At 44.0% G+C, this 27,742-nt stretch overlaps 1 protein-coding gene across 1 annotated transcript; it reads left to right on the forward strand.

The window, feature by feature from the left end:
• The first annotated feature begins 58 nt into the window (after nucleotides 1-58).
• On the forward strand, nucleotides 59-27,742 carry Gpr32 (G protein-coupled receptor 32). The gene is given in 6 exon segments (XM_085842451.1): nucleotides 59-70; nucleotides 22,096-22,164; nucleotides 26,799-26,867; nucleotides 26,869-26,983; nucleotides 26,986-27,111; nucleotides 27,114-27,742. Coding segments are annotated over 6 exon segments (1,020 nt in total).

Raw genomic sequence — 27,742 nt, forward strand, 5'->3', positions numbered from 1 at the left:
AGCCACAAGCATTGACTGGCTCAAGAGAAGCCATGAGTGAAGGTGCCTGTGAGTCACTATGGGGATCAAGGTAAGTTGGGTGTCAGCTGCTTAGCTCCCTTCCGGTCTCCTCAGACATCTCTCCTGGACATGAATCGTTCTCTAACTTAGGATGACTGTCTAGTGTTTGTCTCCCTGTCTCTACTACCATACCAGCATGGGAGCATGACTAGAGGCATGTTCTGAAGTGCGAAGCATCGGGCTGGGCAGAGGGGCGGGTTTTACAGGGTTTGTGGAGCATGTGCAGTGAGCTGGTGGATAGTACAGAGTGGCTGGAAGTGTTGCTTGGACATTAACCCCGAGTCATGAGGGTGGGGATTTTCAAGTCCCAGGATCAGGAACAGGCCAGGAGCAGGGTCTTTGAGTTTTCTACTGGCCTGTTATCTTACATTCCTCCCTTTTTGTTAATTTACTGTTGATAACCAATCCAGGGTTAGGGAAGGGGGTGATGTTATTGTTAAACTACTTCTTTGCTGTTTGGGGGGGGGGGCGTTGAGGAGCTTAGGACTAACTTGATCTTCACCATCAGGTCATAATCATGGGTGGTAGGCCTCTGGTTCTACAGTCAGGGCTGATGATCCTGTAATAAAAACTGATTAAATATCTGGTTAGGGGCTGGTGAGATGGCTCAGCATGTAAGACTGCTCTTCCAAAGGTCCTGAGTTCAAATCCCAGCAACCACATGGTGGCTCACAACCATCCGTAACAAGATCTGATTCCCTCTTCTGGTGTGTCTGAAGTCAGCTACAGTGTACTTACATAAAATAAATAAATATTAAAAAAAAGGGGGGGGAGTCGAAAGTGAATTGCTCAGACTTTCTGGTATCCTTAGCTCCACTCCCCTAATCACCTTTTAAAAAAAAATCTGGTTAGAAATCTTTTGAATTTGTTGTTTAAAAAAAATCCAGAGAAGAAGTTTTTAATACAGGGTACAATTAGTAGGACTTAAGAAGGGAGGAGAAAGTGGGGGTTAAGGAGGGCAATATCCATTTTCACCTTGGACTGTCAACAATCCACTGGCCAGTGGCATCGAGCTGTTCTTTATGCTTTTGGAGATCTATCTGGGTTTGTCAGGCCCTGTCTTTCACTATACCAGATTGATTGACATATAAGCAACATTTCTCCCTGGGGAAGAGGCGAAGGCCATCATCCTTCTCCACGGTTTGTGTATCTAGTCCTTGTCGATTGTGTAGCAATACAGTGGCCAGTGAGTCAGTTTGGCCCTGGCAGGTGAGAATGGTCTGAGCCCCTGATTGGAGGTCTTGGATGAACGGTGAAGGAACTCGATGCAGATTGTTAGGAAGCTGTTCCAGTGCTGGTGCCTGTTATACCTAGGCCTGGGGAAAGGGGTAGGGTTTGAAAGGCTCGTCCACCATGCTGTACCTCTGCCACTATAAATCCCGTGATGGGAACTAGCAGGAATTCTTCACCAGGTGCTACCCCTAGTTTTGGAAAGGGGAATAGCAGGGCACAAGTCCCAGACCACCCAGAGGGTAGGCAATCGTAAATCTGAGTGCCACAGAGTATGGAGGCATTGTGAACATCTGGGTAGAGAGGCTGGTTGGTAATGCTGAGGGTTGGGGAATTATTACAGTCTGAGGCATCCACCATGCCTACAAAGTGTGTCTCCAAGGAGTTAGAGCAGACTGCAGTAGTGAAGAGAGAGAGAGGTGGAGACATGAGGGGCAGTAGTGATATCTGAATCAGAGTCATTGACGGGGGTAATGAGGGGAGAGTTGGTGAATGAAGCCACAAGGGGCAGCTGTGAGCTTGATCTGGGAGGGATGCCCGGCCAGCGTTCTCAAAAGCAGCCAGGCAGAGCATCAGTGCCAGGCAGAGCACTGGTTTGTGTCTGGTATGTAGAGGTTAAGGTCTGAAATGAGAGGAGTGACCTTGAGGAGAAGGAGGCAGGCTCAGTAGCATCCAAGAGGGGAGACACTAGGAGGGTGAGAGAGAGCCTTGATGAGTGCTGACTCACATCTTCTATTGTTCTATACCTAGATGTGGAAAAAATGGGGTGCACACTCATTGTATTTGGATCATGCCTACTGTGTTTACGTACTTGCTGAGCAGGTCATAATACAGTTTTCCAGGGACACACTCCTCCCATCTGGTATCCCTCAGGTCTTGAATGTAGAGGTGAAAGAATCCCTCCTGTAGGTAAAAATGAGAGGGGGGATCAGGACAGCCCAGATCTGTCTCATAGTATCTACAGGACCAATATAGGTGACATCTGTAAGTTTCTGGCCATTTCTTACACTAACCTCCTGTGGTGGCTTGACCTATAGGAAATGGTGCTGTTAGGAGGAGGGGTGGCCTTGTTGGAGGAACTAAGTCACTTTTGGGGGAGCCTTGAAGTTCTGCCCAGTGGGAAAGAGTCAGTCTTCTCCTGACTGCTTTCAGATCAAGATGTAGAACTCTTGGCTCCTTCTGCAGCATCACGTGTGCCTACATGCTGACATGCTTCCTGCCATGATGAGAATGGACTAAATCTCTGAACCTGTAACTCAGCCCCAATTAAACGTCTTTTATAAGAGTTGCCTTGGCCATGGTGTCTCTTCCCAGCAATGGAAACCCTAAGACATCTTCCTTTTGGTCAGAGGGAAAACAGATATGGGGGTAAGCGCCAATGAGGAAGAGATGGATAAGGGAGCTGTAAGGAACTGGACCAGCCTTTGATAGCTTGCTATGGAGCAGTTTCCCAACCCTATTAGGATGGGCTGTTGGTTAGAGGTAGGGGTCTCTTAGACATTAAACACCCACGTGTAAAAGCTACACAAGACATGTGTAGATAAGGAGACATGGAGGAGGAGGGAGCAAGGCTCAGTCCAGTGGGGTAGAGCACAGCCAACTGTGTGAGGTCTCATTTTTCTAGATCTTCTGGAGATTAAAGGAGCAAGGGCCTGTGGGAAGTGAAGTGACCGGAGCTATCGTTCTCACCGGCAAGAACACACACGGGACAACGGGAATCTTCTGCAGCAAAACTTTATTGCTTCTTCAGGAGGGAAGACCCTGACCCCAGAAAATGGCGTTGCTTATATAGCCCTCAGCCGTGGCGTTTCAGCACCTGATGTGGCATGTCGGCTCCTGATTCGTTGCTCGCCCATCACCCCATTACTACGCCCCGAAGTGGGCAGTGACTAGGCGTGAGTTCACTCTCGCACCTGCGTACAAGGCTTGTTTACTAGTTAGGCACAGTGGAGGCCAGATTGCTTGCGGCACGGCTCTCCACAGTGAAGTGCAAAAAGAACTCACCCCACTGTTTTGAAAAATTGAGTTTAAGATGTGAGAAGATGGGTTTAAGATGTAGGCGATGGCTTTGACATGTGAGATATGTATTATCACTGGACCATCTCGACCACCAGCCATCCAAGTAATGGTGTGAAGAGTTTTTATTATTTATGAAAGCTTGCACTTAGCTGACTTGTTCCCTGCTACTTGAATAACTTAAATTAACCCATTCATACTAATCGGCCTCAATGCCACATAACTGATTATCTCTCCTCACTCCTGGCTCATTTTTCTTCCTCTGAATCTGGATGGCGAATCCCCATGCCTGATTCTTTCCCAGAGTTCCAATCTCTGCCCAGAAGTCACGACTATCCTTTCCTGCACAGCTATTGGCTATTAAGTTCTTTATTAAACCAATCAGAATGTGCCTTAGTCAAGTGAGGAAGGACAGAGACATCTACACACAGTGTACAAAAAGATTCTCCCAACATCTCCCCCTTTTGATCTAACAAAAGGCTCTTCTTTTAACATCTATGAACTATAGACAATAAGAACAGTTGTGAGGCCGGGCGTGGTGGCACACGCCTTTAATCCCAGCATTCGGGAGGCAGAGGCAGGCGGATTTCTGAGTTCGAGGCCAGCCTGGTCTACAAAGTGAGTTCCAGGACAGCCAAGGCTACACAGAGAAACCCTGTCTCGAAAAAACCAAAAAAAAAAAAAGAACAGTTGTGAGAACTATCAGGTAAGAATTACATTCACAATGGCTAGTCCATTTGTACTTGACAACCTTGGAGAAAGTACTCTACTATTATCCTATCTTGGTGAGTCCAAGGGTCTGTACCTAAATCACTTTCTATAACTTTTGTTTATCAACCTAAAAACATCTTAGACCTTAGACTATTTTGTTAAATACTAAACAACTTAAGCTTATATGTGAGACTATAACTATGCAGTTTTCAAACCCATCAGAGTCCTGAGGAGGATAAATATTATCTGAGTAGATAGAAAGGGCAGAGCAAACAGCCTTAAAAGCTATAGAAATGCAGGGTCTGCTGGCTGCCTGCACAGCCACCCAAGGTTCCTCTGCAACACTAGAGCATCCATCTTTAGCCTACAGGCCCAGAATATCAGACAGACTTTTCTGTGAAGCAGGAACTATGAAGGACTGGCCTACCTTGTCTTGGCAAAGTTTGGCAGTTGACTTCCCTGAGTCTTGCTGGCCTACAGTTTGGACATCGTGCAGTCAGCAGTTGAGGCAAGGGCAGTCCTTTGCCTGGTGGCAGTTTTGTCACATAGAAGCAAACTCCATATGGAGGTTCTGTGATGCCATCATCTTCTTAGAAGTAGGAGGGGTGCTGCCAGGAGCACACATGTCGCACTGTCATGAAAGGCCTTATGCTAATAAAGCATCTTTAAATGCCAAATTCTATAGATTCTCTGAGGTTTTTGAAGAGCTTCTACCTATCTAAAGTGTATTTGAATAGGCAAACATTGCTTGTTTCTAGCTATTTACTATCTCTTTAACTTTGAAAACATCTACAGGAAGTTAAATAAGGCTAATTTCTGCAATTAACTAAACTAGTAGCTAACATGACCATAAACTTGCTTGACTTACTATTAACTTGCATTTATTAATTATCCTAACCAGTTTATGATGGTAGCTTTTAAGAACTAGAACTTTACATTACATTAAAAAAATTTATTTATTTATTTTATGTATGTGAGTACACTGTTGCTGTCTACAGTCACACCAGAAGAGGGCATCAGATCCCATTACAGATGGTTGAGAACCACCATGTGGTTGCTGAGAATTGAATTCAGGACCTTTGGAAGAGCAGTCAGTGCTCTTAACCACTGAGCCATCTCTCCAGCCCTTACATTACATTTTAAAATGAGCTGCATAGGTACAATAAGACAAGAGCTGAAACATAATATACGGTATGTTGTAGCAAAATATAACCTTAAATTTGTATTAATATATAATAATTTATATCAAAGTAAAACATTTGGCTTGTTGATGTTCTTTAATTTAAAAGTAGATTCGATAATCTACCCTTTTATCTACTATTCCTGTATACTGTCTTTTGTGTCATTCCCCTTTCCCCGTAACACTAGATAGGAGAAAGAACAATAGAGGAAAGGGAGAGAGAGAGAGAGAGAGAGAGAGAGAGAGAGAGAGAGAGAGAGAGAGAGAGAGCCCTGAATCTAACTTCCTTTACTTTGTTTCCTCCCTGACTAAGACTGTTAGCAACTTAACCAACCCCCTTACACAATGATAAACATCCATCATCCACCTCTAGGGAATTGGGTCATTGTACTCTTAAAATTGTTTCCTGCTGTCTGGGAGTGACAGTACCTTTCTGGGGCCCTAAGAAAATTGGGACATTGTCCAGGTCCTGGGAAAACTAGTTGCATCATTTGCTGTCCAGTCTCTGTTTGATGGGAAAGTGCAGGGCTTAACTGATGTCCTGGCTGGAACAGTCTCTGAGGCTGGACCATCTTAGCTAGCTGTCTTGAAGTTGTTCTGGATGCAGATCTTTGAGCAACTAAAGGCAGTCTGTGAGACTGGATCACCTGGACTTTGTGTCTTATCTTCAGTGGTGCCTGGTCTATTTGCTTTGCAAACACACTAACTTTTAAAGGTGATACACATTTCTGCATTTACACTTGTATGGGATAGGCAGTGGGCACAAGTCAGCTAAAGATGATTCTCTGCTCTATGTTTTAGCAGGTAAGGGAGCAAACTTTATAAGTCCATTTGGACTGCATGAACAAACTGTGATAGAAATGTCCATTCATGCCATATGAAAGGATGGCATGTTATAATACGTTTTGAGAACTCTGTAGCCAAGAAAACAGTCTCAGCCAGTCTCCCAACTGTTGCTATGCGAAGGGAACAGCACGCACATCACTGTTTTGTTCTTGGTATCTTCCTGTGTGTCTGCCAAGATTTTCTGGAGGTCTCCCCTGGTCAAATCTAATCTTTATTAATTTTGAGGGAATCTCGGCTTTTTATTTCCTTTTGAAACAAAGGCATAACCTGCCCCCAACACAACACATTTCCTGAATCCATTCTGAGGTTATCACATGTATAGGCTGATTTAATTCTGCAGTCCTTTCTAAAATCCAGTGTTTTTCAGCAGCTGTGCTACCTGCCTAAATGACATTAAAAAAATTTAAAGTCAATAGGCATTATTTAATCTATCTCTGGGAGACCTTATATCCCCCTTCTGTTTAATGGGCATTTCCTTTATAGTCCTGTTAGATCTCTCCACAATTGTTTGCCTTGTAGGATTTTAAGGTATTCCAGTAGTATGTTTTATGTTATAATATTTATTTAATTGTTGCATTTGATTGGATTCATATGCTGGAACATTATCAGCTTTAATCTGTGTACTGGCTGGTTTTGTGTGTCAACACAAGCTAGAGTTATCACAGAGAAAGGAGCTTCATTTGGGAAGTGCCTCTATGAGATTGAGCTGTAAGGCATTTTTTTCAATTAGTGATCAATGGGGAGGGCCCAGCCCATCGTGGGAGGTGCCATCCCTGAGCTGGTGGTCCTTCCTGGGTTCCATATGAAAGCAGGCTGAGCAAGTCATGTGGAGCAAGCCAGTAAGAAGCACCCCTCCACGGTCTCTGTATTAGTTCCAGTTTCTAGGTTTCTGCCCTGTTTGAGTTCCTGTTCTGACTTTCTTTGGTGATGAATAGCAAGTTGAAAGTATAAGCTGAATAAACCCTTTCCTCTCAACTTCCTTTTTGGTCGTGGTGTTTCATCACAGCAACAGAAACCCTAAGATAATCTGCAAAGGCATCTCCAAGATAGCTACCATCTCTAATCAATGTGCAGTCCCAAAGTCAGCCTTCTTAGAACTCAAGGCTTATAAACACATTGAAATCCTGAGTAGGTATCAATTGTATGATGTGTTAACACATGTACATATTTTAATTCTCCAAGCCCTACAAAATGAAACACAGAAGCTATTGTATGTTATTGCTCTAAGATGGCATCATCAAACCTAATCTGTACTCTTAATTCAGAATATTCTATCTCTATGGGTTGCCATTCTGTAATCTCATCAGAAGTCGGCGCCATAGGCTTTAGATTGGATTCCTCTGAAGATTTTTTTTTTTTTAATTCTGATTCAAAGAATCTTCTATTACTTGTAACCTAGCATTCAATTTTTCAGTTCTCTCCTTATTCTGATTTTTCTTTAGAGAAGATATAGAAAACTATGATCATTACTGAACACATTGTAATTAATTCCATGATACAGCAACTGAAATGAAACTTTATGGGGCCAAAGTGCCCTCTGTCATTGTATTCTCCATTTTTAACATAGAAAATATTTCCTTTTTAATCTCTCTAACTCTCTCCTTCCATCAGAGACTTCACTTTATTTTTATTCAAACTTAATATTTCTTTTTAAGACAGTCCACATTCACTTTTCTTTCTTCAGTCTCTCTGTCTCTCTGTCTCTCTCTGTCTCTCTCTGTCTCTGTCTCTCTCTCTCTCTGTCTCTGTCTCTGTCTCTCTCGTTCGTTCGCTTGCAGGCCATGAAGTGAGGTGCTTATCTGCTCTTTCTTAAAGGGACCTAGTCTCCCTCTGTGTTCAGAGCAGCATGTGGTCACTAGGGAAATGCTGTGGTGCCCCACCCACCCACCCATTTCTACGTGGGACTTTTCTCAGGCTCTAAACTTGGATTTATGCCTTCCATGCTGGGTGCCAATTATTGTCAGGCTGTCTCGACCCACCAGTTGCCCAAGTAATGATGTAGAGACTTTTTATTATTTATGAAAGACAGGTTTTAGCTGGCTTGTTCCCAACTAGCTCGTACATCTTAGATTTACCCTGGTGAATCCCCAATGCCTGATTCTTTCCCAGAGTTCCTCTCTCTGCCCAGAAGTCCTGCCTAATGCACCATTTGTACAAGGTTCGTTTGAGGTCAACTTGACCATGTCCTTGGAAAACAATATTCTGACAGCCCTAGAAATGAGAGCCCTAGACCAGTCCCTGAAGGCAGGGTCATTACAGTGCACATCCAGTCCCCAATGTACACTTGATCCCTGTAATCTGCTCAAAGAAGGGCAGAAGTATCTAAGATATTCTAGCCAACACTGCATACCAATTCACCAATTCAAACTCATTTTTAGCATTCACTATGCTAATTAATAAGCCAATGAGTACACAAATGGAAAGCCATTTCTAAACTCCATCATGCCTACCCAGTAAGGCTGGTGTCTCTGACTAGTGGAAGCCCTTGTTATAATTGCCCTTCTAGCTTTTTAAAAATTGGTAGTGTGAAGGGCTGGAGACTTGGCTCAGTGATTAAAAGACTCTATTAAACCAATCAGAAGTTACCTTACTTAGGCTGGTGAGGAAGGTCAGAGACACACCTTCATATATGTGTATGGGATGAGGTAGTAGCTCTTCTAGGTCCCAACGCAAGAATGAAATGGGGAGTATGCTGAGATTGGCCAGGGGAGGAGGTTTGAAATGTCAAGGGGTGGGCATAGCTGACAGATCAATGTACCATCCTCTATCAGTGCTACCTGAAGGGAGAGATGTTGGGAAAGAGGTTGTGTTTGGAAGCCCTTTACATTTGGGTGTTGGGAAAAGTGATAAGAAGAGAAGAGAGTAGTAGGTGATCCAAAGTTTAACTTTTTTGATTCACAAATAAGCAGCCAGAGCACACAGGCAAGGTGCCATTCTACCACTGGATACCATTCAACCAGTGGGTACCATTCTATCATACTACTATTGGGTACCATTCTACTACTGGGTATCATACTACCATTGGGTACCATACTACCAGTGGGTATCATTCTACTATTGGGTAGTATGGTCTAATTTTTTTAGTAAGTATGTATCTTAGTTAGGGTCTCATTGCTGTGAAGAGACACCATGACCAAAGCAACTCTTATAAAGGCAAACATTTCATTGGGATTGGCTTACAGTTTCAGAGGTTTAGTTCATTATCATCATGGTGGAAAGCACAACAGCATGCAGGCAGACACTGTGTTGGGGAAGGAGCTACATCTTGATCCACAGGCAGCAACGAGGAACTGGATTATATACTGGGCAGAGCTGGAGCATAGGAGACCTCAAAGCCCACATCCACAGTGACATACTCCATATACATATACATCCATAGTGCCACTCTCTATGGGTGAAGCATTCAAACACATGAGTCTATGGGGGCCATACCTATTCAAACCACCACAGTCCAATCCCTTGCCCCCATAGATGTGTAGCCATACTATAAGGCAAGATGCAGTTATTCCAACAACAAAAGTCCCCATTGTTTATCACAGTCTCAACAATGTTTAAAAGTCTCTTCTGAGATTCATGCAATCTGTTATCTGTAACCCCCTATAAAATCAAAATAAAAAACAGACCTCATGCTCCCAACATTTAATGGCATAGGATGTCCATTACTGTTCCAAAACATGAGAAGGTGAGCATAGTGAGGAAAGACTGGACCAAAGCAAGACTGGAAACTGGTCAGGCAAACTCCAGACTCTGCATCCCCATGTCGGATGTCAAAATGCTCTTCAGATCTCCAACTCCTTTCAGCTTTGTTGACTGCAACACACTTCTTTCTTATAGGTTGTTTCCACTTCTTGTTAGCAGCTCTCCTCAGCAGGTATCCCACAGCCCTGGCATCTCTAACCTCTTGGGGTCTCCAAGGCAATCCAGGCTTCAACTTCACAGCTAGCTTCACACAATGGCCTCTGGACCTCCATGCAGGGACACGTGCCTGGCCTCAGCAGCTTTCCTTACTCAAAGAGGGAGGTTTCATAACCCTTTTTACACGATGGTCTCTCTAGGCCTCTATACAGAGACACTCCTAACACATTCCTGGCCTCGGAGGCTTTCCTTAGTCACAGAAGAATATTCCATCCTTGATTCTAAAGCCAGGCACGTGGCCTAAGCTGCCAAATTCAGCTGCTTGTTGGGGGCTGGAACATGGGCCTCTTTGTTCAATTATATCTTCACCAGCTTTCTGTTTTCAGTAGTTTCCTTCACTGCCTAAATTTGACTGTTCTGAAACTTGCTCAGTAGACCAGGCTGGCTTTGAATTCAGAGATCTACATGTCTCTGTCTCTGGAGTGCTGACATTAAAGTTGTGTGCCAACACAATGCCTGGACTTTAATCCTTTTTCATTATAGGTCTTTATAAGCATGACAACTATGTCTCAAGATCTGGATTAAAGGCATGTGTTGATCTGGATCAAAAGTATCTGTCATCCCACCTCAAGGTCCAGATCAAAAGCCTCTGTCTTCCAGCTTCAAGATAAAGATCAAAGGCATGTTTCTGCCACAAGTTTCCAGTCAAGTGTGCCCTCCATTTGTAGATTGTAGGAAATTCCAGATATAGTCAAGTTGACAATTGAGAATAGACAACACAGTATGCAGCAGGCACAGAGGAAGGTCCCAGATGGTGACCCAGGACCCTGAGGACATATCCCTCCTTTCCTGTAATATATAGAGAGAAGGGAGCAGGTTATATCTGGAAGGTAGGGCCTGTTAAAGCTTATGAAAAAGCTTGGAAATGGGCACAAGGAGGGGTTCATGTGGAGGCCACCTCATATAGGGAATGAGGAAGAAGGAAGAAAGAGGATAACCAAGAATGTAAGAAACCAGCTACCTTAAGAAGGATATGGTTTCATCCTTTGTGGTGGGGATGGAGAGTGTCTGAATTAGGCATTTTCTATCTAGAGTAATAATACCCTTATGAATTAAAGTCATATTTAGTCCCAGATAAGTAACTTGAGGGGTTGGCAGCTGGACCTTAAAGAGTGAGACCTTACATCCCCAGCTAGACAGGAAGTTTAGTAGAGTTGAGGTAGCAGCCTGGCTAATTTGTAGGAGGCACTACAGAGAAGATCATTTCTGTATAGCATAAGCTTAAAGTCAGGAAGAGAGAGAGAGAGAGATTAAATCAGAGGCCACATCCAGACCAAATAAATTCAGGTTGTTCCAGAAGCCCTAGGGTAGGATGTTCCAAGTGAGGTGGATAGAAAGGTTAATGTGTGGGTCATTTCAATTAAAGGTAAAGATATTTGGTGGCTTGGGGTCGAGAGGAATGGAGGAATGGAAAAGAAGATATCCTTTGAGGTCTAGGACAGAGAAATGAGAGCTTCCCGAGGGCTTGGTGGAGAGGAGAGTATATGGGTGAAGAAGAACCTCTGAGAGGGAAGGAGTTGGAGATCCTGAACCAAGTGGTAGGTGCCATTGGGTTATTAACCACAAGTATTGGGGTGTTAAAGGGGAACACATCGGGGCACAAAACATTTTAAGTTTGTCTCTAATGTCAGGGAATCTCTGGGAGGAGAAGTGGCTCATGAAGTGTTGTGTCCAGCCAGCAGATCACAGCCTGGGTTCTAGCCTGGAAAGGCATTTTGGAAACCTGGAAGAGAAGAGGGGCTAGGCGGCGAGAGAAGGGAATGAAGCTAAGATAAGATTCTGATCAAAGCTCAATTTTACTATTTCCAGACACTCAGTTATAAAGGAAGGGGGAGGGAACCCGATTTCCCGCCAAGTAACTCAGGGTCCAGTAGCAGGACAAACACGTGTGTGCCTCCTCCAAGCAGCAAAGGCAGGGTCCAGCAGTAGGCGTGGCAGGACGAATGAGCAGGAAGCTCCACCCTTGAGCAAGCAGGTTCAAGCAGATGGGTTAAGGGAGACCACATATCCTCCCATTAGTTAACAAAAAAAGAAAAAAAAGAAAGGGCTGGCCTGAGGCAGAAAAATTATCTATGTTCAATAGTTCTGCCTGAGTTCTTAGGGCTAAAGAAAAAACCTGTTTTCATGGGATTCCCTAACTTTTCTAATGGTAAACTGTATCTGGCTAAGACTGTCCTTATTATCTTAGTAAACCACTAACAACAGAATAGGCTCTGACTTTATAATGCTAATTAGTGCTGAATAGGTAACTTCCTGGTTGCATTTTAAGTAGGGCGTTGGAACCCTGGCTAAGTTTGACTAAACAAATTTAGAATAACACTGAGCTGATATTTCTCCGCAATTTTGGATGACAGGCAGGGAAACATTATTTGGGTGGGAGGCAGTAAAGGGCTTGCCCTTTCGACAGTAAGGTCTCCAACCTCTCTCCCCCCTATTAATTAAGTTAAAATAGGCAACGCTTAATTGAGGTGATCAAATGATTTTCTCATCCGTAGATGAGTGGGCCTTGACTTGGGTGGACATTGACCCGATTCCTCCCGTGAGCATTATAACAACTCACATCTGTGGCTCTTGGTATCTTTTGGGGAGGGGAGGCAGAGCCTTAGGTATTTTTGGTTTTTAGCTGGAATCAGATACCAACCTCCTTCAAATCAGGTGTGTCGCACAGGGAACTCAGAAACGGTCAAGCTGGACCTTCCCCCGCAGTAATCTCCTGCGCCAAGCGGTACCCATACTGTATTCATATGATTATGAATCAGTACGCGCAGTTCTGAGCGATGCGCGGTCTCTATATGAGACTTGTCAACCTCAGATTTAGCAAGGCCTAGACAAGAATTATGTCATTATTAACACCACTAACTGTGGTTAAAATAGGAGCTGGAAGTCTTTTCTCCTCATCCCTGTTATTCCCAAGCCTGAGGAACTAAGGACACCTTGCAGTAACAGCAAGGGTGAAAAGCCAGAGGCCAGCTATGGGACTAAGCCCATCTCTATCAAAATAAGAACTAATCTCTGTAAATATATGAAATTTTTACTTTCCTAGATCTCTTGGTAAATCTAAATCTTATCTCAGACTGAAAGCCACGTGCTGGAATGTCCTTGGAAGGGAGATTAGCAGTACCACCTGTTTGCTCTTAGGGGAGGAGAAGGCACGCCTGCAGGTCCGGTGGAGAATGTAGATTGATCTGCTTGAGAAAAGAAAGAAATCTAGACAATGAGAGAGTAGCAATGCAAATTTTCTTTTTGGAGAAGTCAAGGTACTTTATTCAGTTGCAAATTTTAAAGCTAAGGCTAGTCTCCGGCCTCCTGTGGGGGAGCTGGCTCAGAGAGTAGCAGGAAAACAGCTTTTCTGGGAGCTTCAGTTTCCAGCTGAATTTTAAGCAAAAGAGGAATTTTAGTCCTCAAGGTGATACTTACAAGAAGATTTGGAATGTGTGTTCATCTGACTAATTAATCTCTCGAAAAAACACAAACCGAGCCCTTTCCCCAGATTAGAACCGGATCCTTTTATTCGTAGTTAGGGGGTTTTTCCAATTTATTAATCAATAAGAATTAGAAGTAACTGGATGTCAGTGGTGATCCGCTGCAGACTGACCTTTAATATCAGTTTGCAAGAAGTTTAGGATGAATAAGGTGAAGGCAAGATGAGCCTTTGGTGACCTTGGGGGATATGCTCTGAATTAACTTTGCTAGGTAATTTAGAATATAGGAATCTCTAATAATTGGACTGAATATTAGACCAGTCTAAGATTGAGTTAGAATGGCTGGTCACACTGAAGAAAAGTGAAAAATCATTATGACTCTATTAAATGACTAATTTTATTAAGTCTGAATATACAGTCTCTGATGTACTATTGCCATAAAGTTAAAAGGCTAGAAGTTAGTCTAAACTGGAAAAATGACAAGCAAGGATGGATCTAAAACATGAATTTAATCTTTTAGTCCTTTTAATCAGGACACTGAGTTAACTTACCTGTTGACTCGGCACACAATTTACTAATATGCTTCTGCAGCGTTCTGTGGAGAGAACCTGTCTTTCCCTTTCTTAATAAGGTAGCTGTTTTAGGATCAATCTATAAGCCAATAAGTAGACCTTTTTAAGATACTAAAAAGCATTTATTAAATTTGACATTTTAATTTCAAATTTTGAAAATAAAGGTATGTTTTAAATAGTGTGCATGGAAATGCACTAAATAGTATATATGGGGATACAATTTCTCTCTTTTGTCTTTTAAGAGGTTAAAGTTTAAAATTTTACAATATCTAACCCTTTGAATTAATAACTTGTTGGACAAAACATTTTAAATATTTGGCTGTAAAGGGGCAGTGACTAATTGCACTTTCAATCATTTTTCTTAAGGAACGGTTGTAACTAGAAAGCTTGAAAAGTTATTAAGAGTCACACGTACATAATTTATTTATTTATTTATTTATTAACTAGAAATATGTATAAGCAATTGTAAATTTGAGAATTAATAGTATCTGAGGGACGAACAATTTTAAGTAATTATGAGCTCAGAGATATAGCATTGACTATGATTGTTCAGCATTTTAAAACACCATTTACAGCACACAACCAGATTATTTGTGCTGGGAACAGGGGCAACTGTGTGTCTTAAGACTTCGTCCCACAGCAGCTAGTTGGGCCCACGTGGGCCAACGATCGGCTGGGAGGATGAGAAAAATAACTTTACAATAATGTTTTTTCTGGCCAAAGAATTGTCTTGGGCACAACTAATTTTTAATTACCAATTAACAACAATTATAAAAGCTTTCTTTATTTTTTGTAAAACCTTTTGTAGTAAACTAAAACACTAAATAATAAAAGGATACTGTCTCTGAATCTTTTGGGTGAGAGCAAGGATTTAAGGTAAACTTCCCTTGAGAAGCATTAGTTAATAAAATACATTCCATTTAGGAAACAATATATACTGAAAGATTAAAACTTTTGGCTTCTTGTAAAGAAGCAGAAATAAACATTTTTCTTACATAATGTAAAGCTATATTAGCCATATGTAGAGGCAAAATTTTCTAGTGATTACCAGTTTACTAGAAGCAAAAATCTTTGAATTTAAGCATTATTTTAAACATCTGAATAGATCTGTAACACTGTTAAAAAGAAATTTTCTTGAACACAGGGAAAAACCTTTTTAGGCATTGTTTGCAAAACAAAAGAAACCGCTCTGGGGCTGCCCAGAGCCCTGTATTGACTCAAAGGTAAAATACTTTTTAATCTGAGCATCAATCTTAAATTTGCAATCAAACTGCAAGCTGCAGTCAATGGAACAATGGCAGTTTTAACCATAATTTTTAAGTTTTTTTGTGCAAGGTTAGGATAATACCTATAACTTTGGGAAAGCAAAACCTAAGTTTAAAACAATTTATCACTGTTAAAATCAATATTAGAAGCATTACTATCATATTACGAAGTTTGGATATCAATTAATACCAATGAATACCTATTAAAGCAAGCTTTAATGCTTTAATAAAGAGGCATTGCTTTAAATCTTATCTTAAATTTTACTATTTAGGATCGGAACCACATTAATCATTATCTAAACTAGAAATATCTTTAGAGACCTAGCCTCTAGGGCTGCCTTAGGCCACGTGTCGGAAGGACTCTAAACTTGAGTTATCAAATTTAACATTAACCATTATTAATCTTAACCAACAACTTATGAGCTGAATGCGAAAACATGCAGAACACATTTTCAATAAAAAAAGAACCAAATGAAACAGTTAATTTTAGACCAATTAGAATATTAATCTTTGTAGCTACAATCATAGAATAAAAAAGCACTTTACCATTGTAAAACACATTAATTATGAACCATTTATCAGATTCGAAACTAAGAGGCTGTGTACTCGCTGTTTTTTCTTAAAACGAACATTTTTTCCATCAGGGTCCCTCCTGCCACGTGTCTGGTTTTTGGCTGAAACATGTGGCAGCTCTCAGCTTTGCAGATAAAGTTTTTTATACCATCTTTATTATCCAACATAAAACATAGAACATTCATTCATACAGACTGGACACGAACATACATGAATTGAACACGAGAACAGATTGGTGCACCAGACATTAAACAAGACACAAAATGGGGCAGAGTACTCCTGCTATTTGGGACAATTTCCTCCCTCATGATGCAGTTTTTATAACTGCGGCAATCCGCCTGTATTAATTTCCTTTTAATAAACCCTTTCCTTTCTCACACCTAACAATGTAGCTTTTTCGAGCCACGGCCTACCGCCTGTGCCTAGCTCCTCTTAAGCTTCACTGCTGAACCTAAGTGAACCAGCGCTCGGGCTTAACGCTGTCTCAACTTAGCCCATACCTTCTCCGGTATGAATTTCCTTTATCCTTTAATTATTCCATGGAGCTCCAAACCAGCAGTGTCTCTTCCAAAAATCCTTTGCCGTTTCTCAGCCCCACGTTGGGCGCCAAATATTGTGTCAGGCCAGCAGATCACAGCCTGGGTTCTAGCCTGGAAAGGCATTTTGGAAACCTGGAAGAGAAGAGGGGCTAGGCAGCGAGAGAAGGGAATGAAGCTAAGACAAGATTCTGATCAAAGCTCAATTTTACTATTTCCAGACACTCAGTTATAAAGGAAGGGGGAGGGAACCCGATTTCCCGCCAAGTAACTCAGGGTCCAGTAGCAGGACAAACACGTGTGTGCCTCCTCCAAACAGCAAAGGCAGGGTCCAGCAGTAGGCGTGGCAGGACGAACGAGCAGGAAGCTCCACCCTTGAGCAAGCAGGTTCAAGCAGATGGGTTAAGGGAGACCACAATGAAGAGTTGTTTTCTGTTTGGGGTTGTGGGATCCAGATTGGTACATTGGTACAGAGGACCTTTGTGAGGTGGTCTAGAAATTGAGGTGGGTTTTCATGTCCTGGATGATCTCTTGGAACTTTTCACAATTTATTGCTTTAAGGGCAGCCTTACAGACTTCCTAGGAGGCATGCAGTAAATTGGTCTCTAGCTCAAATGCCCCCTTGGGTTCCCACTGGTGTCTGCCTCAGGCCCATTGGGTGTTGGGTGTGTGTTGTGGTAATTCTTCAACTCACATATGGCCTGGCAGTGAAAACACAACTCAATTGATATGAATATATGCTGTGCACCTAGACTGGGCAGATCTACCACTACACTACCATCTTCCCATCTATGAGACCCCTTAGAACTTTCGGTTTCTCCAGGCCATGTGCTTCTGCTCAGCTTTCCTTACACTTCCTCTTCCATCATCCTCTCTCTCTCCCCTCCTCCTTCTTCTCTCATTCAACTTTCAATTCCACCTTCCCTTTATCTGCCCAATTAACAGCTCTTGCCTTTATTTTACAAATTAAGGTGGGAAGAAGGCTTTCAGGAAATCACCTGAGTGCTGACTCATTCCTTCTTTGAAGCCTCTCCCCGAGAATGGAATCAGCATCAATATAGCCCCAGAGCTAGCCATAACAGGTGGGCAGCTTTATTTTGGTGCCCTAGCCTGGTCCCAGAATCTTCTGCATTCCTCTGGGAAAAAGGTTGTTGGTGAGAATCGTGTAAATGTCATGGAAGGTGAGGTTGTAAGACTGCGTGATATTGTTGGGGTTTGAGAATCGCAGCACAAACCACTCAGACATCAATCTCAGTCAAACAGCGCTGGTTTATTGAACACACATCCCAAAACTGATTGGTCAGGGACACAGTTCAAACTTAGGAGCTGAACTGCAACACCTAGCCAGAATCCAATAGAACTTTTATCCCTGAAATGCAAAAACACCTGTGCCAAGTTATTTCACCAGTCAGGTTTTAGGGATAAGAGACTTCTTTAGGAACATGAATACGTTGTTCATTTAGCCTGTTCTCACTAGTTGGGTTACTCAACTGTGGTGTGGGACTTGCCTTGCCTAACATTCATGTCTTAACTTGCCAACTAGGATGTCAGGTACCCATGTACACGTCTATTTTCTGTCAAGGAGGATGTCAATTCCAAGGGAGGTCTTGGGAACTTAAACTTTATTTGATTTTTACTCAAATGGAAGTTTTACTCCAAATGGCTTCTTATACTGCTGCAGATGTCTCTCTTATGTTGAGATCCATCCCAGGGGCAGCTTATAAAGGCAAATACCATAAAAGCTTATACACAAATGCAGGAAGTACTGCTGGGCAGTTGGTTTGGGTCCAAGCTTATTGTGGCTAACAATACAATGTAGTTCTGACTTCTACTATGATTAGTTTCCAAGAACACCAAAGCATAGAGCATAACAGAATAGTTAATCAACTCGGGCATGAGAAAGTTTCCTAGTAACAGCACAGGAGAAAATAACATTAGTAACAGCAGATGAGAAAGTTCCCTTGTAACAGTATAAAATGACTGACTAGACAGACAACAGTTACCCAGGCCTTCACAGATACATTGGTACTCTTTAAGAAAAGAGCCCAGTCTCTTTTCTATTTGAGAGAGTTCACTTAATGAGAAGGAGACTTGTACACTGACCAAACTGTTCTCCCCAGCATCCTTCCATAAAAGGAGAACTGGGACTAGGTTAGGTCAGGTAGAGGGAGGCAGAGGGCATCCAATGACAGGGGGATCCAGTAGCAAGAGGACTGAAGGCTGCTGGTAGACTGAAAGTGGGTACCAGGGAGGAATATTATCATGGCCTGCCCACTAAAGAGGGAGAAGAGGAGACAGGAGGGGCCAGAGAAGGGAAGAAGTTATGGTTTGGGAGGGATAAGGGGAAGGTTTGTTAATGGGATTGAAAGTAGTGGAGGAATCATCTGGTTTGGGCTTCATAGGTGGTAGGATGTCTTAGGGTTTCTACTGCTGCAGTGAAATGTGATGACCAGAAAGCAAGTTGGGTTTACTGGACTTACATCCATATCACTGTTCATCATTGAAGGAAGTCAGGCCAGGAACTCACACAGGGCAGGAACCTGGAGGCAGGAGCTGATGCAGAGGCCATGTGGAGTGCTGCTTCCTGGCTTGCTTCCCATGGTGTGCTCAGCCTGCTTTCTTTTTTTTTTTTAATTTTTAATATTTTTATTACATATTTTCCTCAATTACATTTCCAATGCTATCCCAGAAGTCCCCCATAGCGCCTACCCACCCATTCCCATTCTTTTGGCCCTGGCATTCCCCTATATTGCGGCATATAAAGTTTGCAAGTCCAATGGGCCTCTCTTTCCATTGATTCAGCCTGCTTTCTTACAGAACTCAGGAAAAGCAGCCCAGGGTTGGAACCACTCACATTGGAGTGGGCTCTCTCCCATCAATAACTGATTTAAAGAATGTCAGATCTTATGGATTTATTTTCTTAATTGGGGTTCCTTTCTTTCAGATACCTCTAGTACGTGTGTCAAGTTGACATAAGACTAACCAGGACAGAGAAATTTGGTGAGTTTCTTAGTTAGGGTTTTATTGCCAGGAAGTGTAAGGGGCAGTGCTGATGCTAAGGTTCTGTTCCCCAATTGGTTCTTGATCTGTCAGTAAAGAAAGCCATGGGATAATTGTTGGGTGGAAGGACTTCCAGGTCCTTGGAGGCAGACAGGGAGATGCAAGGGAGGAGAATGGAGTTCACCATGCTTTGGAGAGAGAAGAACCAAGCAACAATTTGAGATCTCAAAACAGAGTGACCACACAGGCTGCTCCTATAGGCAGATGGTCAGGGGAGTTTAGCAACTGAAGTTTAGGGCAGGTAGGAGAGATGGAGGTAAGAAATTGGTAAGGACACGCTTTTCCTGGTGAGAGATAATAGCACCCAGCAATTGTGCCAAGAAGGCAAGTTGAAAAGGAACAACTGTGTGTGTGTGTGTGTGTGTGTGTGTGTATGTCTTTTATATGTGGATTCAAGGGAAGCTGGATGGGGGCTGGTAGCACAGCTGATCATGGAGCAAAGGCAGGTAGAGTGACAAACTACACACAACAATGAAGAGATACCACAACCACAGCAGCTCTTACAAAGGAAAACATTTAATTGGGGCTGGTTTACAGTTCCAGATGGTTCAGTCCATTATTGTTATGGCAGGAAGCATGGTGGCACGGAGGCAGGCATTGTCCTGGAGAAGGAAATGAGAATTCTACATCTTGATATGTAGACAGCAGGAAAAAGACTGAGACACACTGACCAGAGAACACAATCTGCAGTTGAGGGTGTCCCTGAGATTCAGAAATGAGAAAAGACTTAACGATGGTCACGGATAATAGCCCATGGAGACTCAGTACCAGGGCTTTTGAGTGAAGCCACAAGGTGAGAAACTGAGCTCAGGAAAGGGTCCGAGCAGAGTGGGCGAGGAGGCCCGGCAGGCGTCTTTAAGGCTCTGGCTGGGCATAGCTCTGCCTCCAAGAGTACCAGAGGAGCGCCAGATGCTCAACAGTCACTTCCTCAAACTCAAGGAAGTATTTGCACCTGCCGAGGGGGAAGTTTCCCAAATTGCCTCTGGTGAATGTGCTGAGCCCATAGGGCGAGCCTGGACTGGACATGTAGGACAGGGTCCCTGTGTGGCTCAGACCCTGAGACAAAGTACAGGCACCAGAAGAGCCTATTCGAGTCATGGCACCATTGAATGGGTACCCAGTGCAAGGGTATCTTAGCAATTGGGAACTGAGGAATACCACAAAGTCACACCACACAGTGAACCTCACACAAGACAGTTATTGAGGAGAAACAGAGAATGGATTGCTTTAAGCAGGAATGGGGACGGCAGTGGGCTGGGCAGCGGGGACGGCAGTGGGCTGGGCAGTGGGGATGGCAGTGGGTTGGGCAGCGGGGACGACAGTGGGCTGGGCGAGGGGCGGGCTTTAGGGGGTTTGTGGAACATGTGCAGTGAGCTGGTGGAAAAGTACAATGAAGCCAGAAGTATTGCTTGGCCGTCAACCCTAGGTCACAACGGGGTGGGGATTTCTAAGTCCCAGGGTCAGGGACAGGCCATGAGTAGGGAGATTTTCCACTGGCTTGTCACTCTGCATTTACTTCCAAATAATAGAAGCAGTTCTTATGTAACCTAGCTACCCAACCCAGTAAACCTGATGTTTACACAGCACTTTATCTAATCTCTTGATGGTAGTTGAATTTGGTCTGGTAACTCAGTGGTCTCTCTCTCTCTCTCTCTCTCTCTCTCTCTCTCTCTCTCTCTCTCTCTCTGTGTGTGTGTATGTGTGTGTGTGTGTGTGTGTGTGTTGAGTGTGCACACATGCGCATGCATTTTTGCCCATAGGTTAAGGTCCACATGTTGTATTCCTCAATCCCTCTTCTCCTTCCTTTTTGATACAGGGTTTCTCAGTGAACCCAGAGTTCACTGATTGGCTAGGCTGGCTGACCAGTCAGCCCCTAGATCTGCCTGTTGTCTTTCTCCTCAGCACTGGGCTTACATTCCACCACACAGGCTTTTATGTGAGTGTTTGAGATCCAAATCCAGGCCCTCGTGCTTAGCCAGCAGGCACTTAACTCAGTGAACCTTCAGTCCCCAGTGCTCTCAGTGGCATCTGCTACAGGACCATCCCTCATCAGTCGAGGGTGCCATCTGGGGTCAGCACCAGCTTTTGTATCTGCCTTTGTAACCTCCTTTACAGAACACGTCTCTTTGCTTCTTTTTCTGTTTTCTTAAGACCAGTCCTCCCTACATAGCTGGGGCTGTCCTGTATCTTGCTGTCTAACTCAGTCAGGTCTGAACCTTAATGCCCTCCTCTCTTGGCCTCTCCAGTGCTGAGGTGACAGGCATGCCACCACCACCCCTGTTGCTTGGCTTTAATCTGGAACTCCCTCATGTTTGGGATACTGACATTTTCGAAGAGAAGCTCTGCTTGCCCTTTAAAAGTCCAAGTCCCTGAGGGTGCCTCTTGATGAAGTCTTTGTCATACAGTCTCTCACAGGATGCCCAAGTGAGCAGTATCTCTCTGAAGATGCCACATCTGGGCATGACTGCTGTGCACCATTAGGTTGTTTGGGGTGTTTTTAGATTGTTTGTGTAAGGAAGGGAGATTTATTTTAGCTTTTGGCTTCAACTGACTCCATTAATTTGTATCTGAGTTGATTTAGAACACTGTGGTCTGTGCTGACTGGGATGTAGCTCAGTTGGGAGAGAGTTTACCCAGAATTCACTAAGCCCTGGGTGTGTCTCCACCACTGCATAAACTGGATGCTATGCTGCATGCTTTTAATCCCAGCTCTGTAGAGGTAGAGGCAGAAGGCACAAGAGTTCAACATTATCATCACAGATAGTGAGTTTGAGGCCTGCAAAGGCTATGTAACCCTGATTAAAATATAAAAAAAGAAGAGGCTGGAGAGATAGCTCAGCAGTTCAGAACTCTCAATGAGCTCAGATCCCAGCACCCACACGGTGGCTCAAATTGCCTGTAAGTGCAGCTCCAAGGGATACAATGACTGTTTCTGGCCTCTTCAGGCACTGCACTCATATTGTGCAGGTACACGTGTGCACATGCACCCCCCCACACACACACACAATTAAAAACAAAATTAATCTTTTTTATCTTTTAAGATTTATTTTTTATTTTTTATTTATATGAGTACACTGTTGTTGTCTTCAGACACACCAGAAGAGGGCGTCAGGTTCCATTACAGATGGTTGTGAGCCACCATGTGGTTGCTGGGAATTGAACTCAGGACCTCTGGAAGAGCAGTCAATGCTCTTAACCGCTGAACCATCTCTCCAGCCCAACAGAATTAATCTTAAAAGAGAAAAAGGGAAGTTAGGGGCCAGGGTGGAGCTCAGTGATGGAGAACATGCCAGTATGTGCCAAGTTCTGGGTTGGGCTCCTAGGACCAAAGACTAGAAGCGAACCAAGCAAGCTGTCATTATTTGAGTATGATGTAAGTATGTACTCACTGTCAATCAACAAGCACAAAAACTAGGACAAATAGGCAGAGATCTGTTCTCCAGTTACATGAGTAGCACACAGAATCTCTGAGAGGGCCTGGGCACACAGCTGAGAAAAGTGCTTGCTGCACACGTGTGAAAGTCTATGTGTCCATCCCCAGCACCCAACCCATGTGAAAAGCTAGCGTGTCCATCTACGCCTGTCACCCCAGTGCTGAAGGAACTGGACACATGAGGTGTCTCAGCATTCACTGGCTAGCTAGTCATGTCCAAACCAGCCATCTCCAGTAACTGTATGAAGTCCTGTCTTGAAGGTATAAAGGTGGAGAACATGTCCTGACATCTTCCTCTGGTTTTAGCACGCAGGATCAGAAGTGTATACACACACACACACACACACACACACTACTCATTAAGAAGGTAATAAAGGGGCTGGAGAGATGGCTCAGCGGTTAAGAGCACTGACTGCTCTTCCAGAGGTCCTGAGTTCAATTCCCAGCAACCACATGGTGGCTCACAACCATCTGTAATGGGATCTGATGCCCTCTTCTGGTGCGTATGAAGACAACAACTACAGTGTACTCAGATACATTAAAAAAAAAAAAAGGTAATAAAATGATTTCACTTCTTTAACTGTCAATAAGCAATTATAACTTGTTAAAAATAGCATTCACAACCCCAACAGAAGCAAGATTTAAAAAGGAAGAAAACACAAGATTCCATGTAGTAAACTTCGTCTATCATAATGAATCTTCAAAAGCCTGAGAGAGGGTAAGCATGCCACGTGCTGCTCCTCCCTGAGTGATGAAGGGTGGGCATGTCAGTCACGCCCCCTGACTCCCTGTGAAGCAGTCTAGGTGGGAGCACTATCACACCCCTTACCCCTCATTGCTTGCTCTGCCCTTCTCCTTAGTCCAGTGCTAGGGCTTGCATGCATGTTTGGCTATGCCTACTTTTCACTCAGGAGCTGTGGATTTGAACTCCAGTCCTCTTGATGGCTAACCGAGCCCTTTATCCACCGAGGCATCGCCTCAGTTTCCTCTTTTACATTTTTTTTTAAAAGATTTATTTATTTATTATATGTAAGTACACTGTAGCTGTCTTCAGACACTCCAGAAGAGGGCGCCAGGTCTCGTTGTGGATGGTTGTGAGCCACCATGTGGTTGCTGGGATTTGAACTCTGGACCTTTGGAGGAGCAGTCGGGTGCTCTTACCCACTGAGCCATCTCACCAGCCCTTTTACATTTTTTAATACATGGTCTCACCACATAGCCTATGCTGGCCTTAATGCTGTGGTTTCTTCAATGTTATCTCCCTGAATTCGAGTGAGAGTGTACCAGCCTTCCGACTGCCACACATGCCCTCGGAGGACATTTTAGAGGGCATTCCCAATCCCCAAATTGGAACCCACACTGTTCAAAACCTGGAGCTTTGTGAGCACTGGTGTGACACAGAGCAAAGTTCTTGGCCTGTCTTGAAGGGAGGGTCACAGTCTCCGCATCCCTGTGAAAACTACAAAGTTACCATCAGGCTGTGTATAAAAAAATGTGTATGAAACATAAATGACTTCTGTTTGTCTTTATGGACCATTTATATTTTGTTGTTGTTGTTTGTTTGTTTGTTTGTTTTTGAGACAGGGTTAGTCTCTGTATCCCTGGCTATCCTAGAACTCACTCTGTAGACCAGGCTGGTCTCAAACTCAAAGATCCCCCTGCCTCTGCCTCTAAAGTGCTGGGATTAAAGGTGTGCGCCACCACCACATCTAGTTACGGTGGGCCTTTAGTTTTAATTATGTGTGTGTGTAAATCCGGCTGTGGTATGTGCACATGAGTGTAGTGTCCACAGAGCCCAGAAGAGAGCACTGGAGCCCCTGGAGCTGCAGTTACACATTGTTGTGAGCTAAGAACTAAACTAAACTTCTTGGTAAGAGCAGCAAGCACTTTTAACCACTGAGCCATCTCCCCAGACTGCCCTACCCCCAGAAGTTATTTTGATAAGGAGAGCCAACTGTATTTAATTGCATACCTACTTTGTGACAGACACTCATCTAGTCCTTTGCACATCTTATGGCAGAGGGGAAGAGCCAAGACACACATAGTGTGCCTGGAAGGTGGCTCTTAAGACCCCAGGATCCAAGCTTCTGAGCCCAGCAAGCCCTACATTGAGTGTCACTCACACTGATCAGTCTTGATACTGATCTTTGGAGTCATCATGATACTTGCTCAACATCTTTTCCTGGAACATAATCTGCTCCCAAGTTTGTGAGCTGCTTCCTGCTCTATACAACCCTGCCCTGAGCCTCAGCCTAGGCTGATGGGACCGATAGACATCAGAGGCAGAGTCCCCAGTTTGACACTGGCCCTCCATCCCAAGCATCATAGGATGTGTGTTGGGATGTGTGTGTGCTGGGATGTGTGTGTGCTGGGTGGGGCTGGAGAGTTCAGGGGGTGAGAAGTGGGGACGAGAAGACAGCTGTGAGCGAGGAAATCACACAAGATTGGTGTTATGGCATATGCTTATAATTCTAGTACTTAGGAAGCTGAGACAGGAGGATTGCCAGTTTGAGCAAGACCTAGACTTAAAAAAACAAAACAAAACAAAAAACAAAAACCACGTACTGGGACTTAGTAAGAAAATGTTTGTCTACTGTATCCAGAGAGCAGGGTCCACTCCTCTGCACCGTCAGAGTCAGAGGGTGAGGCTGGCCGTCCCTGCTCAGATGTCTGACTTTCACAGGGCTTTCTCATTGTCACAGGATTGAGTTGCCTAGAGTGTCTGTCCCGTGAGGCCTAGGGATCCTCCTGTCTCTGTTTCCCAACAATGGGATTAGAAAGATGCACTGCCCAGCCAAGGCTTTTGTGTGGGTGTCGGAGACTAAACTCAGGTCCCCATAACTGGGCAGCAAACATTTCAACAACCACGCTGTGTCTACAGACCTGTTCTGTCTTATAGCCCTCTCCCCTCCTGGCATGGTGTAACCTGCTGTGACAAACTCGTTCTGCCCCAATGCCACAGCTGCCTCTGGACTGGGAGTCGATACTGGTATCTGTAAATTCATGGCTTCCACTTCATTTAGTAAATTTGAGGTCAGTATTTCTAGAAATGCGTGCCCCATCTGAAGGTTAGCCTTAAAATACTATGCCTTTTTAATACTCCACCCCCCAATCTGTAATTCGGGATTACAGATATATGCCACATCTGGATGCATATGCTTTTAGAGTAGAGTCACAGAGCTTCTCCCAATCCTCTTGTTTATTTATTTATGTATTTATATGTTTTGTTTTGTGTTGTTCTGGGGACTTGAACTCTGGGCCTCACACAAGCCTTCTATGGTTGCGTCACACCCCAGTCCCTACTGGGGAATTCTAGGTAGGGGTGTCCCTAAAACACACCCCTGCCCTTCAGTGGGATATCCTAGGCAGGGGCAGCTCCTGACCCGCATCTCCTGCTTTGTTCTCACATCTACCTTGATATAGGTCTCACTAAGCTCCCTGGGCTGGCCTAGCCTTAAGTTTATTCTGCAGGTCAAGCAGATCTTTACCTGTGACTCTCCTGCCTCAGCCTCCCGAGCAGCTAGAATAGCATGTGTATGTCCTGAGATTCTACTCGCTTTTCTTTCATGGTTTCTCTTCTCTCATATCTATTGATTTGTCTTCAAAGTCATTAATTTCATCCCCCGTCTGTAAAATGTAAACAATTCCAATTGCTTTTTGAGCTTTTTGAATTTCCACTTAATTATTTTCACTGTTTCAGTATCCTCCTATGATCCCCTGGCTAGTCATTTCTTGTGCCTTATTGCCTAGAAACCTCCAGTGAGGGGCTTGGGTGTGGCTATGTGGTAGAGACCTTATCTACAAGGCAGGAACCCCTAGCCCTCACCCCCACACATACAATGTGAAGATATGAATATCTTTGTCTTGGGGAGTGGGGCATGAATTTTAGTGAGATGTCATTGGTGGCTCTGACATGTGGTTTTTCTTCTTCTTCTTCTTCAAGAAATGCCAGCCTGTGGAGGTGTGGTATCTCTGCTAGCTCACCATCACTGTCCTGTTTGTGTCCTGTGTTGTTGGAGTCCTAGGCAATGGGCTGGTGCTGTGGATGGCTGTGTGATGCTGTGTTCTGCATGGCCCGCACTGTCACTATGATCTGATTCTTCAGCCTGGTCCTGGCTGACTTAACTGTTCTCTTGTCTGTGCCTATTTCCATGTGTATCATAGTCCATGGCTGGTGGCCTTCTTGATCTGTAAACTCTGCATGGCCTTTCTAGTTCCCACCTTCTTCATCAGCATCTATTTGCTGTGGATCATCTTTGTGGATCCCTGCATCTTGGTCCTGTACCGTGTGTGGGCAGAATGGTGCAGCGAGCCACATGGCTGTCCATGGTGGTGTGGCTGCTGGAAGCTGCTGCCTGCTCTCTATACTTGAAGTTCTGAACTACTGGGAAACTACATGGCTGTGAATGCTGCTACTTCCACTTCAGTTCAGAGAAAGAGACAGGGCAGGACTGAAGTGCAACGGTTGCTAAGCGACAGACAGCAATAGCCATCACCCACTTGCTGCTTGGCTTCTTAGTACTCCTGACTGTCATCAGCGTCTGTGCCCACTGCATTCGGTCCAGGCTTCGGATGGAGGGCTGGGTGCATGCAAGGCTGTCCAAGAAGCTGCTGCTGGTGGTTGTAAGCGCCTTCCTCGTCTTCTGGTTCCCTTTTAAGGTGGTGCTCTTGGTGAAGTCAGTGCTTCTGATGTCTCTACAGCAGCCCCACTACCCCAAGACAGAGCTCATCTCATGGGCTGCCTTCTCCTTGAGCTGCCTCAACCCCTTCCTCTATGTCTTCATCAGCAGAGATTTCCAACAGAAAAATTTCCAGTCTCTATCTTCTGCCCTGGCTAGAGTGTTTGGGGAAAAGGGTTTTATCAGTCATCCTGTCCCTGAGGCCAATACCCTAGCAGAGGGTAGAAACCTTAGTTCAAACTAG

Source organism: Mus caroli, unplaced genomic scaffold, assembly GCF_978045245.1.
Source record: "Mus caroli unplaced genomic scaffold, Mus_caroli_1 scaffold_8, whole genome shotgun sequence".
Classification (NCBI taxonomy): domain Eukaryota; kingdom Metazoa; phylum Chordata; class Mammalia; order Rodentia; family Muridae; genus Mus; species Mus caroli.